This window comes from Myotis myotis, unplaced genomic scaffold (assembly GCF_014108235.1).
Source record: "Myotis myotis isolate mMyoMyo1 unplaced genomic scaffold, mMyoMyo1.p scaffold_m19_p_5, whole genome shotgun sequence".
Lineage (NCBI taxonomy): Eukaryota > Metazoa > Chordata > Mammalia > Chiroptera > Vespertilionidae > Myotis > Myotis myotis.
This window is the reverse complement of record NW_023416357.1, coordinates 59,173,560-59,191,581: the sequence shown is the minus strand read 5'-3', so window position 1 is coordinate 59,191,581 and position 18,022 is coordinate 59,173,560. Positions and strand designations below refer to the sequence as shown.

Sequence of the window (18,022 nt, the reverse complement as noted above, 5' to 3'; positions counted from 1 at the left end):
AAAATCTCAAAATAACCAGACTGAAATTTCTTGAGTAGATGTATGTTTAAACTTATGGGATATGTGTAGGAAGTTGCTGTCATCATGTCCATAAGGGAAAATAAATGCCTCTTCAGTACTAGATTCAGTGTGGTGCTAAAATAGTGATCATTGTTCTAAGTTCTTTACATAAATTAACTCACTCATCTTTGAGAGGAGCTCTGATATTTTGAAGTTAATGAAAACAATCTCATTCATCTTTTCAAGGAAAGAAGTGATATACTATTTAATTGACCACAGAGTAGTATCCTCAGTGAACAGTGTTTTATGCTAATGTATTCTGCAATAAGTAACGCTGGGGTTTATCTCAGAATAATCTGTACTTCCTTATATTACAGTAGCTTCTAGTCCTAGTAGATCATCTATTTGTACATCTATTTAACTATCATATGTGAAAAAAATAAAGTTGTTTTTTATACTTATTGTGAAGGTGACATAAAAGATAATAGTATTTTGTGTCAAAATAATAATTTCCCTTCAGAGGTAAGGAAAGGCATGCCAATAAACTAAAATGTCTGATATTCATATATATGCTTTTAGAAAAAAAAATGCTGTGATTTATTAGTCTTAGCTGAGGGTAGAAACAAATACATTTGTTTTACTTTTGGTTCCATGGAATAGCAATCAGAACTCACATATATGTACTGCAGATAGAAGTTTACTTTATTGCCACCTCTTGTCACCCTGGCAGCTACTATGAAAGATGCAAAGGGGACGAGAATGTATCATTATAAAGTAGAATCTTGTGTTAGTACCACAAATTAAAGTGAAATATGGTGTATTTCATTTATATTAAATGCAAATACAGTGGGGCCTTGACTTACGAGTGTCCCGACTAATGAGTTTTTTGAGATACCAGCTGTCTCTCGGCCGATTTTTTGCATTGAGTTGACAGAGTACTTTGAGTTAATGAGCTCCTTAATGAGCTCCTTAACAAGCTCGGTCTCGGAACGAATTAAACTCGTAAGTCAAGGCCCCACTGTATATTTATATATAGTACATTACATATATAGATGAAATAAGATACAGTGAATTATATAATTAAATTATCTGAGTTTCTCTAGTATATGCATTGGATATATGTATGATGGCTAATTTTATGTGTAAGCTTGGCTTAGTTTGGTCAAACACCAGTTTAGATGTTTCTGTGATATTTTTTAGATGTGGCTAACATTTACAATCAGTAGACTTTGAGTAAAGCAGATTACCCTCCATAGTGTGTGTAAACCTCATCCAATCAGTTGAGGCCTTTTAGAATAAAGACTGAGGTTTCCCAAAGAGAGAAATCTTTCTCCAAACTGCAACATAGAGAAACTCTGCCTGAGTCGCTCCAGCCTGCTGTACTGCCCTGTGGATTTCAGACTTATTTATAGCCTCAAGACTGTAATAATAATTCTTACCTGGATTTCAAATCTGCCAGCCTTTCATACACATTTGCACTTGCCAGCCCCCACAGTTGCATAAGCCAATTCCTTAAAATCTCTCTTGCTCTCTAAATATCTTATTTGTAATAGTGCCAACAATAAAAAATTAAAAAAGAAAGTAGAAAAAATAATTCCCACTGAGAGATATTGATCAGAAAAACAGGAGATGGTCACCTGTGAATAAAAATAGTTCAGAAATCACTTCACACATACACACAAATCCATTTTGTTCTGTTTCTCTGGAGAACCCTGACTAATAAAGTATACTATGAAGCTTTAAGAAGGAATCCATTTTAGTGATGTAACTTTTATTATCTTGTGACAGAGTTGGTTTATATAGTAGTTAGATGTCAATATTCATTTTATAGGCTTGATGGACGCTTCAGGAACAGTTGGATATGCTTTGGGTTATGCGATAGCAGCACCCCTGGTTACCACCCCTGAGAGAAGTACTTCGAATATAACGTAAGCCATTTTCTTTCTTTTTTTGCCTACATTATGTAAAATATTTATTCGATAGACACTTTAGCTTATAAATAGACTAGAGGCCCAGTGCATGAATTTGTGCACTGCTGGGGTCCTTTGGCCTGGCCAGTGATCGGGGCCAATCAGGGCCTTCTCGCCCAGTCCAGATCGTGGCTGATGGTGGCCAGCCAGATCCAGGGCATGTCCAGCCCTCTCTCCCAGTCCCAATTGACCGGACCCCAGCAGCAAGCTAACCTACTGGTCAGAGCACCTGGCCCCTGGTGGTTAATGCGCATCATAGCAACTGGTCAAGCAGTTGACCAAATGGTCAACCGATCAGTCAGACACTTAGCATATTACACTTTTATTATATAGGATACAATTAATTTTTAATGACCATATTTTTAGAAAAATATATGTAAATGTGACTGATATGCACATATATGTACATATAAATACATCTACAATGTATATTTTTTACAGTACTGCTTGAAATAGAATTTAAAAGACGTTACTTAGAATGACAAGCTGCTAACTAGTAATTCTGCATATAATTTTTTAAAATTTGTGGTAAAAAACATGTAACATAAACTTTATCATCCTAGCCATTCTTTAAATGTACAGGACAGTGTTAACTATATGCACTTTGTTGTGCAACAGATATCTAGATCTTTTTATCTTGCTAAACTGAAACTCTTTATCTGTTGCACAGCAACTTCCCTTTTTCCCTTTCTCCCCAGCCCCTGGCAATCATCATGCTATTTTCTGTTTCTAAGAGTTCGACTACTTTAGATATCTCATATATGTGGAATCATGCAGTATTTGTCTTTTTATGACTAACTTATTTCACTTAGCATAATGTCCTTAAGTTTCATTCATATTGTAGCATATGACAGAATTTTCTTCTTTATTCATTCTTCTGACAGTGGACATTTAGTTTACTTCCTATTTGTGGCTATTGTGAATAATTCAATTTCCATGAGTGTGCAAATATCTTTGAGATTCTATTTTCAATCCTTTGTGATATATACCCAGAAATGGAATTTAAAAAAAAAATCCTCACCCAAGGATATGCTTTTTTATTTTATTTTATTTTATTTTTTAGAAAGAGAAAGAGAGAGAGAGACATTGATTGGTTGCCTCTCAACTGCAGCCCAATTGGGACCAAACCTGCAACCTAGGTATAAGCCCTAACCAGGAATCGGACCCAGAGTAGAGGACACTCCAACCAACTGAGTCACAACAGCCAGGGGCAGAAATGGGATTTTTAAAAGAAATCTCCAGCCCTAACTGGTTTGGCTCAGTGGATAGAGCATCAGCCTGCAGACTGAAGAGTCCCGGGTTCGATTCCAGTCAAGGGCATGTACCTTGGTTGCGGGTGCATCCCCAGTAGGGAGTGTGCAGGAGGCAGCTGATCGATGTATCTCTCTCATTGATGTTTCTAATTGCCTATCCCTCTCCCTTCCTCTCTGTAAAAAATCAATAAAGTATATAGTTTTTTAAAAAAGGGATCTCCATACTGTTATCCATAGTGGACGTAGCGTTTTATATTCCCACCAGCAGTGCACAACGTTTTCAGTTTCTCATTTGCCAACACTGGTTATTTTCTGTTTTGTTTTGTTTTTTTGGTAATAGCCATCCTAACAGATGTGTTGTACATTTAAATTTAACTTCCAATTTCAATTTATTTTTGCCTATAATAGGAAGCATGGGCCAAGATTCTATTTTCTCTCAAAGAAATAGCTAATTGTACTAATGACATTTTGGATCATTTCCTTTTTAAAAAATTTTTATTTTTACTGATATTAAATACCATTTTTACCATACATTAAATTTCCCCGTAAATGAATTTTTTTTCTTTTCTCTTGTCTGTCTAATCCATTTTCTGGCATTTTTCTATTTTAAAAAATAAATATTTTTTATTGATTTCAGAGAAGGGAGAGGGAAAGAGAGACAGAAACATCAATGATGACAGAGAATCACTGATTGGTTGCCTCCTGCAAACAATCACAATGCAACCCAGGCATGTGCCCTGACTGGGAATCAAACCTGTGACCTCCTGGTTCATAGGTCTACGCTCAACCACTGACCCACGCTGCTGGCTGGGCTTCTGACATATTTTTCTATTTAATGCCAATACTACAATATTTTAAATATAACTACTAAGTATAACTAGTGCCCGACCAATGTGGCTCAGAGGTTGAGTGCTGACCTATGAACCAGGAAGTTATGGTTTGATTCCGGTCAGGGCACATGCCTGGATTTTGGCTTGATCCCCAGTAGGGGGCCTGCAGAGGCAGCCAATCAATAAGTCTCTCTCATCATTGATGTTTCAATCTCTCCTCCCTCTCCCTTATTCTCTGAAATCAAGAAAAATATATAAAAAATAAATATAACTAGTTATATTTAATAACTAAAGCTTTATCATATAATTTGCTATTTGGATAAATAAGTCTCTACTCATTATTATTCATTAAAAATCATTTGCAAAATTACTATCCAGATAAATTTGATAATCTCAGGTTATAATCAAATCATTTTGATTTGACATACTTGAATTTGTGTGTCAAATTGGGAATAGCTGTTATCTTACTATGTAAGAATATGGTATATTGCTCTATTTTCTCAACATTTCTTTTATGCCCTTCACTAAAGTTTTATGATTTTATTTATTGAAAATATCTTATGAAGTTTATTCCTACTGATTTTATATATTCTGTTAGTGTTATGCATGGAATCTTTGTATTATGACATTTACTAATCATTTACTTTTAGTAGGAGACTATATTGATTTCTAAGTTTGTCTTATATCTGTTACTTTATTAAATTCTTTGCTTATTCTTTGTAGTTTCTTGAAGTTTATTTTCCTTAATTTTTAAATACTCAGTTATTCACACGAATGTGTATAACTTTTATCATATTATATGTAATATAATGAATATAGTTAGAATATATAGCTGGGTTCAAAAGTAAAACAAATAAAATTTCTAAAAATTATAAAAATAAGAAAATTTGTACCCCTAGTGGCAACTGGAGTTGAAACTTTCTAGGCATAGCAAACTGTACAATGGAAATCAAGGTTGCAACCCTGTGTCATTGCACTTTGGAATTGGTATCCCTGAGTGATGTAGCAATGGATAAGGAGTTGGCCCACATTCATATAATTTGCTATTTGGATGCATAAGTCTCTACTCATTATTATTTATTAAAAATCAGGAGCTGTGTTTGCAAAATTACTTTCCAGATAAATTTGATAATCTCAGGTTACAATCAAATCATTTTGATTTGACATACTTGAAATCATGAGAGATAATGCCTGTAAGCAAGCTGCTCACCAGGTGTCTGTTGGCAGTAAAGTCACCTGTGAGAAACCAGCATCTCCAAAACTGTGGTTCCTAGGGTTGTGGGAATTTCCCCATGATGGCTGGTTGGACAAAGTCTTAAAGGTGTGCGAAACTGAAGACAGTGGCAGCTGTGTAGTAATCAACTTCCCTAAATCTCCTCTCTAAATTATACAAAATAACTTCACAACTATGAAAATTCTCCACAAGATCATAGTCGCAGTATCATGGAAGACAAAGAATGCTGAAGTTGTAAACTGTGATTAAAAAGAGAAAATTTAAAAATCCCAGCACAGGATCCTTCACACCCCCATCCCACTCTGTCCACTGTAAGGCTTTGTGGTTTACAAAGGTGGAGCAAGAAAAATTGCAGGTAAGAGAGGAGATAATGGCCAGCAAAGGGTCCTGAGGTTGATTAGGTATGATCACTAGAAGGTAACTCACTCTTAGTCTGAGAGTTGAGAGAAGGGACTATAAGAAAGAGATTTCATAATAAATGTGATTTAAAGGGTTAATTGTGCAACTTAAAGGGGAGGTTTTCACTAAAGGCCTAGGGCTAGGTGCATGATTTAAAGGGGCAGGACTGATTTTAAAGGAGAGGTGAGATTTAAAGGTATAGTCTTCGAAATGCTTAGCTTCTGTTGAAGAAAGTTTTAAATATATCAAAGAATTACTCATCACCGCCTGAGTGGACAGGGGAGAAAAAAAGAAAGGGAAAAATTTAGGGGCCTGCAAGACAAAAGGGAACTACATAATTGAAGGACTCACAACCATTCACTCTCAGCAAAGCAAACAACAAGGACAAATTAACAGAAAATGTTTCATTTCTCTCTTTATTTTTCTTTCTCTGTTAGATTATGGTTTTGTTTGTAATAAAATACACAAACTAATTTTTTTCACCTTTCTCTGTTAGAGTTGATGGCGGTGATAATAATGAACACTGGTTACATACTTGGTGGATTCGCTTTGTTTTTCTCACAGTTATGGCATGGTCTACATTAATAGCATTTTCATGCTTTCCACGGCATATAAAAGGTGACTATACTGATATAATTCATTTAATTAAAGGACTATAGGTTCCTCATCCCACCCTCACCTCTCCTTTCCCCTGCCCCTCATTCTCAGAATATGCTTGTACTACATTTCTCTCTGTCATGGGTATACAGAGATGTGGGATAGTATTATCTGAACAAATGAAGCCTTGTGTGGCCAGATACTATTTTATTTATGTACCAGACTTTCATAAGTGAATATTTTTTGCTCCTTGTCATTTATTTTGAAAAATGCTTTATATCTAAAGTTTATAAGTTTTCTTAAAGAAAGACATCTATTTATCTAGTATCCTATATAATAAAAGGCTAATATGCAAATTATCCCCTCAACTGGGAGTTCGACCAGGAGTTCCACCAGGGGGCAGGGCTGGCCAGCCAACCGCCCGCAGTCCCTCCCCCTAGCCAGCCCCCCAATCAGCCCCCCCCCCTGCCCAAATCAGTGCCAGGGCCAGCCGGACCCCACCCATGCACGAATTCGTGCACCAGGCCTCTAGTTATTTAATATATGTACTACCTCATAGAATTGTTGTAATCCTATATAATAAAAAGGTAATATGGAAATTGACCCTAACGGCAGAATTAACAGAAAAACTGCTGGACCAGTCACTATGAGGCACACTGACCACCTCTTGGTCCCTTTCCCTGGCCAACAGGCTTCAATCACCTGATGGCCACCTGTAGTCGAGGTGGGGCCAGCAAGTGAGTGGGAACAGCCAACCTCTTGGTCCATTCCCTCGGCTGTCAGGCACCGATCACCCGAAGGCAAATGGGGAACTGGGGGTGGGTGGTGGCGGGGGGTGGGGCTGGCTTGCAGCAGCTGGAGAAGATGGCTCGGATTGCAAGCCAGGCCTAGGGACCATACCCGCACACAAATGTCATGCGCTGAGCCTCTAGTATAAAATAAAAACTATTGAAATTCTTTTAAAAACAGAGAAATAAAATATTCTCTTTATAATAATACATTTTATTGGTACAAAATGTTTTATTAACATTAAAGACTATTATTTTATATTTTAGGACTGTACTGTCAAATAGTGTAGAACCTTGCCACATGTGACTATTTAAATTTTAAACTAAATTAAATTAGAAATGCATTTACTCAGTCATAGGAGCTAGTTTCAAGTATTTAATGGCTAAGCTATTGTACAGTACAAAAATGGAAAATTTTCATTATAACAGAATGTTCTTTAGGAGGGTACTGTTAGAAGAATGTACCTTTTAGTTAATTAGATTGACTTCAGCTTGTTCAAAAATAGCTCACTTGGCATTCCAAGACAAACTATGTTTATTAGGATGTGTATATATGTTTTACATGTGTTTTATTTTTATTATTTTTTAATCTTTATTATTGAAAGTATTATAGGTGTCTCCCATTTTCTCCCCCATTGTTCCCCCCCACCCAGTTCCCACCTTTCACCACCCTATTGTCAGTGTCCATAGGTAATGCATATATGCATATAAATCTTTGGTTAATCTCTTCCCGCCCTTTCCTACCACCTTTCCTTTGAGAGTCCTCAATCTGTTCCATGTCTGTATGTCTTTGGTTCTATTTTATTCATCAGTTTATTTTGTTCATTAGATTCCTTGTTCGTTTATTTTGATTTTTAGATTCAATTGTTGATATATGTATTTATTGTCATGGTATTGTTCATATTTTTTATATATTTTTTTCTTCTTACTTGAACATGTCATAAGATTCTTTTGCTTGTTAACATATAGGTACAGGAAAGATAACATCTGGGAAACAAGAAATGCCTCAACTATTCAACAAAAAGTATAAAGATAAGGAATTTGGAACTAGTACCAGTGATTTATTTGCTTCTCTTTGGGTAAAGTAAAATATTTAACTTGTTTTCCCTCCTGTTTACAACTTCACCCTTTAGTTTGCCTGCAGAATTATAGTTTTCACATGTAGATTTTATCAAGTCATTTCCCAGATTACTTGGTAGGTGAATTTCATACTCTTTTAGTGAGACTTTAAATACCCTTCACAATAGCATCAACTGAATTTTCCTTCCTTATTTCAGAATTTTACCCCTTCCTCCCCCACATTCCATCCACTTACTGTTTCATGGATGCGTTAGGTACTTTTGTAGTTCTGTACCTTTTTAGATGTAAATCTCTCAACTTCAAATGTTCTTCTTTCGCTTCTTCATTGGAAAAAACCTCTTTGTCAATCTTACCTTAATGAGTTTCTCCTTTAATGCTTTCATAGGTATTTATTCAAAATATAATATAACATAACATGTTATATGGTATAAACATATACATAGTACTTTTTTTATTAAATTAGTCTAATTCTTCTTAAAATAAATAGCTATGTTGTATAAAATCATAAGTTTTGTTTACTTGTTTTCATTTAAACACAAAAGTGTTTATATTTTTATCAAATCATGAAACCTTTCTAGTAATGGTCTATATTTTATTCAGATTTTTATGCAATTTTTACTTTTACAAAAATATTTCATGTATTTTGTATATTTCATGTATTTTAACAATATAGAAATAAATTAGGGAGTCCCGGCAATGGGATCCTGAGAAACACTGCAGTACAGAAGACTGGGATCTTAAGCCAGCCAAAGGAACACTTCACTTTTTCATTTTTATTTTATTTTATATTTTTATTACTTTGTTATCTCTTTTTTTCATTGTTTTCCTGTTTTTGTTTGTTGCTTTATTTTCTATTTCTTTTCACATTATTTTTCCATCACTCTATTTTATTTTTATTTGCTATTTTTATACCATTTTTGAAATCAAATTTTTTTGTAAATTTATTATTATTATTATTTTTTGTTCTCTTTCCTCTTATCCACCCATCCCCTTTCTACTTCCTCTATACTGAACTGAGATCCTCCCCATATTCATCCAACTCTTAACCTTATCTTCTATATATAAGCTCAGCATCTACAGATTCTGCCCCCACCCTCTTTGCTGGGGGTTTGGTGTTTGTATTTTTTTCTTTTTCTTTTTTTAAATTATTATTATTACTTTTTGTTTGTTTATTTGTTTTGTTTGTTTGTTTATGTATTGGTTCTGTGGTGTTTTCTTCCTTATTCTTTTCTCTCTTATCTTTTTCACTCTCTTTGATATCATTTATGCTCTCTTTTCTCGCCCCTAATTCTCTTTTCTCAGGTGGTCATTTATAGCAGGGTTATTATTGTCGTGAATACATTCATGCTTTAGTCCCTTTGTGTTGTGTCTTGTCGAGGTGAATTTTATCCTGTCTGGCCAGGTGCTAGAGAATGAGCCAGACACCTGGAGAGGAAATTCCATCCACAAACGGGTCAATAACACCCCAGGCCCAACTACAGAGGCAGGAAGAAGGCGGCAGTGGGGGAGAGCGTGAGACAGTGAGGGACCAAAAGAGGAGTGTGTGGTCATGTGGGATGTGTGTGTATGTGGGTGAGGCACAGATAGATCCCACAGGGCCTTTGGGGTCAGGCTAAACAGGTTCACCTAATGAGGCAGCCACTGCTACCGTGTAAGCAGTTCCAGGAGGCCAGCTCATCCTCAGAAGCCTAGCGTTTTTAAGGGGAGAGCTGTTGTAACTGGGAGCCAGGCCTCACCCCCACCCAGGGTGCCCTCAGATAACACCTGGGACTCTACAGGCACCCCTGCCAGGGACCTACTACCTCGGCTGTGGTCCCATGGTCAATGAGTCTCCAGCCACCCTGGGCGCAGGCTCCTGTGAGTTCTGAAGCATGCTCCCCTCTGACCGGCCCAACGCCTTAGCACGGGGCACTGCAAACACATAAGCCACAGACATGTGAGCAGCCTGCCCCGTCTGAGAAGCAGCAGCCACATGAGCAACCTGCCCACGATTGAGGAGCGGCAGCCCCACGCAGCCTGCCCCCATCCAAGGAGCAGCAGCTGCGCAGCCCACACCCTCCTCCTATCTGAGGAGCAGTAGGTGTGTAAGAAACCTGCCCCCATCCAAGGAGCAACAGCCATGAAAGCAGCCCGTCCCCCATACGAGGAGCAGCAGTGGTGTGAGCAGCCCATACCCATAGGAGGAACAGCATCATCACGAGCAGCCCACTCCCATTCAAGGAGCAGTAGCCGTCCGAGCAGCCTACCCACATCCGAGGAGCAGCAGCCATGCGAGGAGACCACCCACATCTGAGGAGCGGCAGCCCTGTGCAGTCCACACTGGTCCAAGGAGCAGCAGACACACGCAGCCTGCACCTGTCAGATGAGCAGCAGCTGGGTGAGCAGCCTGTCCCCATCCGAGGAGCAGCAGACACACGTGCAGCTTGCTCCCGCGCAAAGAGAAGCAGCCATGCAAGCAGCCCATCCCCCATCCGAGGAGCAGCAGCCATGCGAGCAGACAGCCCCCGTACCAGGAGCAGCAGCCGCATGTGCAGCTCACTCCGGCCCAAGGAGCAGCAGCCTCCCGAGCAGCTTGCACCTGTCCAATGAGTAGCAGCCACACAAACAGACAGACTGACCACATCTGAGGATGCCGGGGTCCAACCCCAGCGGGTCCAGGGGTCCCCAAAGGTGTGGACGGAGTCGGCAAAGAAGGAATGACATGGAGGCAGCGTTCAGTTGATCAGCAGCCTAGCCAGGATCTCCAGCCAGGATCTCCAGCTAAGTTCTGGTCTGGATCTCCAGAGAGGTTCTGCTTCAGATCTCCAGCCAGGTTCTGTGTCCATGTTCTCTTGCTAGGTTCTCCAGGTTCTCCAGCCAGGTTCTGTAGCCATGTTTCCTCGCTAGGTTCTCCAGCCAGGTTCAGTCACCAGGTTCTAGTCAGGTTCTCTTGCCAATTTCTGTAGTCAGGTTCAATCCAGGATCTTTTGCAATGTTCTCTCCAGCGAAGTTCTTCTGTCTGTAGGTTCTGTGTAGGTTCTGTCTTCTTAGTTCTGTGTTCTAAGCTCTGTATTCTAAGTTCTGACTCTTGCTGTCTTGTTACATCTGTATTTATACCAGTTGATTCAATCCTATCAATCTCTATTACAAAGGTTAGGGCGTTTCTTATCTCCATTCCAGGGAGTAAAGATTATGTAGCTTAAGCATGATTGTTCGTAGTTAAAGTGATTAATTACCCGCCTGGCACTTAGTTAAGAGGTTTTATTCCCTCCCTAACTTCAGGGAAAAATCCCTACCTGGGGAAACAACCTTTCTCAGAGACCTTGGTTAAAACACATAGTGCCAAGAAGGTGAGAAACATATTAAGAACAGTATGCCATATATGCCAGGTCCCTTGAAACAGCAAGCATGGACCGGCTCCCGGCATGAGGAGTGGCAACCCTGCAGAGCCCACACTGGTCCAAGGGGCAGCAGCCACATGCAGTCTGCACCTGTCCGACGAGCAGCAGCTGGGTGAGCATCCCGCCCCCATCTGAGGAGCAGCAGCTGCTCAAGCAGCCCACACCTGTACGAGGAGCAGTAGCCCTGTAAGCAACCTGCCCTTGTCCAAACAGCAGCAGCCTCATGAGCAGCGCACCCCATCTGAGGAACAGCAGGAGCATGCAGCCAGCTCCAATCCAAGGAGCAGCAGCCACGTGAGCAGTCCGTTCCCATCCGAGAAGCAGAAGCCACGTGAACAGCCCGCTACTGTCCAAGGAGCAGTAGCTGCGCTCAGCCCGCTCCCACCTGAAGAGCAGCAGCCTCTTGGTCAGCCCACCCCTGTCCAAGGAACAGCTGCTGTGTGAGCAGCCTCACCTACCAGCCAGAGAAGATACCACTGCTATGAACAGCACCCACCAGAGGAGCCGCTGCCAACTGAGGAACAGCCACTAATGTAATCACTTGAAGAGCAACTGCAGCCCAAGGAAGCACTGCTACCCAAGGAGCAGCCCTTGCACGACTAGACATCTTGATCAGTCAGTGAGACCAAAAATGGGGAGACAAAGAAACCCCCAAAGGAAAGAAATGGCAGAATTGCCAGAAAACTGGCTAAGTGAAACAGAGGCATGCAATATTTCAGAAAAAGAATTCAGAATAAGCGGCCTAGAGTGCATAAACCAGTTGGAGGAAAAAATAAACAACTTATGTAAGAGTCAACAAGAAATGGATGAAAAAATCAATAACTTATGTAAGAATCAAGAAGAAATGAAGTCCTGACTGGTTTGGCTTAGTGGATAGAGCGTCAGCCTGCGGACTGAAGGGTCCTAGGTTCGATTCCCGTCAAGAGCATGTACCTTGGTTTCAGGCACATCCCCAGTGGGGAGTGTGCAGGAGGCAGCTGAATCGTTGTTTCTTTTTCATCGATGTTTCTACCTCTCTATCCTTCTCTTTCTCCCTTCCTCTCTGTAAAAAAATCAATAAAAAATATATATATATAAAAGAAGAAATGCAGAGTGATATAGCTGCAATAAAAAACACCATGGTAAAAAAACAAAACACCAAGATGGCGGCATAGGTAAACACGGAAATTGCTGCCTCCCACTACAACTTCAAAAATACAATGAAAAGACAAAATGGACATCATCCAGAACTACAGGAAGGCTGGCTGAGTGGAAATTCTACAACTAGAAGGAAAGAGAAAAGCACACTGAGACTCAGAGGAGATGCAGAAGTAAAGTGCAGAGGTACGGAGGCTCGAGCGCACGCGAGGAAAGGCGCTGGCACCTGAGGCCGCAGCTGTCTTTCTGAATCGGGAGGGAGTCACAAGCTCCCGACTGCTCTGAACTCTGGTTCGGGAAGTCTCTGGGGACCCAGGACTCATACCGGGAGAAACTGGACTGTCTGACAGCAGGCAGAACTCAGAACTTGAGGTTGGCTTTCCCTCAGAGGTGCTTGCAGCAATTATCGGGATACTGAGAGGCACGGCCCCTTAGGGAAGAGCTAAGGATCAGCCATAGCTGCTTGCTCCGCCCTGTTGATTCCTTGAGACCCCGCCCCACCCAGGCTGCAGCAGAGGCTTTTGCATATGAAAGGCCTGGCCCTTTGCAATCTGAAAATTACCTAACAAATTGCAGCTGGGACAGACAGACCCAGAGCTTCCAAGAGGAGGCCCAAAGCCCCACAGCAGCTTGCATTGCTTCACAGCTGGGCCTCATCTGGGCACCTCCAAACTCCAAAAAAGGAAGGGGAATCTGCAGATCTCTTTGTAGCTCCTGCTGGGTTACCTCAGGCAGAGGCTAAATTAGCACCTCCTTAGATCCAAGAGCCAGTGTACCCAGTGGTCAGAGTGGGACCATCCAGATTACAACTCCTCAGATCCATAAGGGACACACTCAGGGGGCAGACTCAGTGAGCACCAAAGCCCCACTGAAGCAAGTCTTGCCCCAGAAGGGTGTCTTCAGCACAGAAGTTCTGCCACTGCAGACACAGCTGATTCTCACAGCCAATTGGCCTGGAGGTCAATTCCTCCCAGTGATACCAACAACAATCAAGGCATAACTACAACAAGACTGTGCACAAAGCCCACAAGGAGGTGCACCAAGAGTGTCCATCTCAGGTAACTGGGGAGGCTGAGCCACTGGGCCCAATAGGACACCTAGCACACAAAACCACTCTACCAACACAGGGAAGCATAAAAAATGCAGAGACAAACAAACAGGTCACAAATGACAGAAATGGAGGAAAGCAAACGACTGGATATAGTGTTCAAAACCGCGTTTATAAGGTTTTTCAAGAATTTTCTGGAAACCGCCGATAAATTTAGTGAGACCCTGGAGGATATGAAAAAAGACCAACTAGAAATTAAGCATACACTGACTGAAATAAAGAATAATATACAGAGATCCAACAGCAGACAAGAGGATCCCAAGAATCAAGTCAAAGATTTGAAATCCGAAGAAACAAAAAATAACCAACCTAAAAAGAAAAAAGAAAAAAGAATCCAAAAATATGAAGGTAGTATAAGGAGCTTCTGGGACAGCTTCAAGCGTACCAACATCAGAATTATAGGGGTGCCAGAAGAATAGAGAGGGCAAGATATTGAAAACCTATTTGAAGAAATAATGACAGAAAACTTCCCCTACCTGGTGAAAGAAATAGACTTCCAAGTCCAGGAAGTGCAGAGAACCCCAAACAAATGGAATTCAAAGAGGACCACACCAAGACACATCATCATTAAAATGCCATGAGCAAAAGACAAAGAGAGAATATCAAAAGCAGCAAGAGAAAAAAAAAATCAGTTACCTACAAGGGAGTACCCATATGACTGTCAGCTGATTTCTCAACAGAAACCATGCAGGCCAGAAGAGAGTGGCAAGAAATATTCAACGTGATGAATAGCAAGAACCTACAACCAAGATTACTTTATCCAGCAAAGCTATCATTCAGATTTGAAGGTCAGATAAAGAGCTTCACAGATAAGGAAAAGCTAATGGAGTTTATCTCCACCAAACCAGCATTATATGAAATGCTGAAAGGTATTCTTTAAGAAGAGGAAGAAGAAAAAGGAACTCTTACCATTTGCCACAGCATGGATAGAACTGGAGGTCATTATGCTAAGTCAAATAAACCAGTCAGAGAAGGATAAATACCACATGATCTCACTCATTTGTAGAATATAATGAACAACATAAACTGATGAACAAGGACTGATCCAGAGACAGAGAGGCATTGATTGGACTGTCGGGCCTTGGAGGGAAGGTAGGGGTGGTGGGGGTAAGGGGGAAAGATCAACCAAAGGACTTATATACAAGCATATAGGCCTAACCAATGGACATGGACAATGGGTGGGGGGGGGGGCGTTGAGGGCATGAGCGGGGGGAGGCAGGTAGGGGGTAACATGGGGATAAGGACACATATGTAATATCTTAATCAATAACAAATATAATTTTAAAAAAACACCATGGTAAATTTCAACAATAGACTAGGAGAAGCGGAGGACCAAATTAGTGAATTAGAAGACAGGGAAGCAAAACACACCCAAGCTGAACTGCAATTGGAGAAAAAAAATTAAGACAGGAGGATAGCCTAAGGGAGCTATGGGACAACATGAAATGAAGCAACATACAAATAATAGGGGTGCCAGAACAACAGCAAGAGAAACAAGGATTAGAAAACCTATTTGAAGAAATAATGTCAGAAAACTTCCCTGCTATGGGGAAGAAAAAAGTCACACAAGCACAGTGAGTCCCATGCAAGATGAACCCAAAAAGACCCACACCAAGACACATCATAATTACCATGGCAAATGTTCAGGACAAAGAGAGAATCTTAAAGGCTGCAAGAGAGAGACAGAAAGTTACATAAAAGGGATCTCCCATTAGATTATCAAATGATTTCTCAACAGAAACACATCAGGCCAGGAAAGAATGGTCTGAAATTTACAAAGTGATGCAAAGCAAGGGACTGAATCCAAGAATACTCTATCCAGCAAAGCTATCATTCAAAATTGAAGGGGAAATAAGGAGCTTCACAGACAAAAAAAGGCTAAGGGAGTTTATCACCACCAAGCCAGTAATGCAAAAAATGCTAAAGGCAATGGTGTAAATATCAGAAATAAAAAGCTAAGAAAGAATACAGGCATAAAAATATAAATGGCTACAAACAAGTACCTTTCAATAATAACTTTAAACGTAAATGGACTAAATGGTCCAATCAAAAGACATCGAGTGGCTGAATGGATAAAAGAACATGACCCATACATTTGCTGTCTACAAGAGACCCAGCTCAGAACAAGGGACTCACACAAGCTGAAAGTGAAGGGATGGAAAAATATCTTTCAGGCAAATGGAAATGAAATAAAAGCTGGCATAGCAATACTTATATCAGACAAAATAGACCTCAAAGAGAAGGCCATAACAAGAGATAAGGAAGGCCACTTCATAATACTAAAGGGATTGATACAGCAAGAGGATATAACCCTGATAAACATATATGCACCCAATGTAGGAGCACCCAAATACATAAAAAAGACTCCTTGAAGACATCAAGAGAGAGATCGACAACAATACAGTCATAGTAGGGGACTATAATACACCACTGACATCACTGGATAAATCCTCTAGACAAAAAATCGGCAAAGAAACAGCAATCCTAAATGACTCACTAGATCAGATGGACTTAATTGATATCTTGAGAACACTTCACCCCAAAGCAACGAAATATACATTCTTCTCAAGGGCTCATGGGACAGATTCAAAAATAGACCACATATTGGGTCACAAACAAAGTCTCCCAAAATTCAAGAAGATTGAAATCATACCAAGCATCTTCTCAGACCACGATGGCATAATAGTAGAAATAAACTACAATAAGAACAATCCAAAATACTCAAACACTTGGAAGCTGAATAGCATGTTATTAAATATTGATTGGGTTACCAATGAGATCAAAGAAGAAATTAAAAACATCCTGGAAACTAATGACAATGATAACACAACAATCCAAAACCTTTGGGTCACAATGAAAGCAGTCATGAGAGGGAAGTTTATAGCTCTACAGGCCTATCCCCCAAAAAACAAGAAAAAATGGTAGTAAACCATCTAACTCTACAACTCAAATAATTAGAAAGAGAGCAACAAGAAAACCCCAGAGTGAGCAGAAGGAAGGAGATAATAAAGATTAGAGCAGAAATAAATGACATAGAGACCAAAAAAAAATACAGAAAATTAATGAAACCAAGAGCTGGTTCTTTGAAAGGATAAACAAGATTGACAAACCTCTAGCCAGGCTTACCAAGAAGCAAAGAGAGAGGACCCAAATAAACAAAATCAGAAATGATAGAGGCGAAATAACAAGAGACCCCACAGAAATACAAATGATTGTTAAAAAATACTATGGACAGCTCTACTCCAACAAACTAGACAACCTGGAGGAAATGGACAAATTCCTAGAAAAATACAACATTCCAAAACTCAATCAGGAAGAATCTAAAAATCTCAACAGGCCAATAACTATGGAAGAAATTGAAGCAGTCTTCAAAAAGCTTCCAGCAAACAAAAGCCCAGGGCCAGATGACTTCACAGGGGAGTTTTACCAAACATTCAACGAAGAACTAAAACCTATCCTCCTCAGACTACTACAAAAATTTCAAGAGGAAGGAACACTTCCAAGCTCATTCTATGAAGCCAGCATCACCCTAATACAAAACCAGACAAAGGCAACACAATGAAAGAGAATTACAGGCCAATATCCCTCATGAACATAGATGCCAAAATCCTCAACAAAATCCTAGCAAATCAGATCCAGCAGTACATCAGAAAGATCATACACCATGACCAAGTAGGATTTATCCCAGGGATGCAAGGATGGTACAATATCCGCAAATCAATAAATGTGATACATCACATAAACAAATTGAAAGGAAATAAACCACATAGTCATATCAATTGATGCAGAAAAAGTGTTTGACAAAATTCAACACCCATTTTGATAAAAACTCTCAGCAAGGTGGGAATAGAAGTATCATACCACAACATAATAAAAGCCATATATGACAAGCGCACAGCCAACATCATACTCAATGGACAAAAACTAACACCATTTCCCCTAAGAACAGGAACAAGACAGGGATGCCCACTCTCACCACTCCTGTTTGACTTAGTACTGGAAGTACTAGCCATTGCAATTAGACAAGAAGAAGAAATAAAAGGCATCCAAATTAGAAAAGAGGAAGTAAAACTGTCCTTATTTGCAGACGACATGATATTATACATACAAAACCCTAAAGACTCCATCAAAAAAATATTAGACTTAATAAATGAATTCGGCAATGTAGCAGGATACAAAATTAACGCCAAGAAATCTATGGCATTTCTATACACCAAAAGTGAATTTACAGAAAGAGAGACTAAAA

General features: G+C 39.9%; 1 protein-coding gene across 1 annotated transcript in view; it reads left to right on the top strand.

Annotated features, from left to right (window-relative positions):
* The window catches only part of SLCO6A1 (solute carrier organic anion transporter family member 6A1), an 89,993-nt gene that overhangs the window by 25,488 nt on the left and 46,483 nt on the right, over positions 1-18,022 (top strand). Inside the window, exons 4-6 of the mRNA XM_036308715.1 lie at positions 1,832-1,928; positions 6,183-6,304; positions 8,041-8,150. Coding sequence (XP_036164608.1) covers positions 1,832-1,928; positions 6,183-6,304; positions 8,041-8,150 — 329 coding nt within the window. The remainder of the gene's footprint in view (positions 1-1,831; positions 1,929-6,182; positions 6,305-8,040; positions 8,151-18,022) is intronic.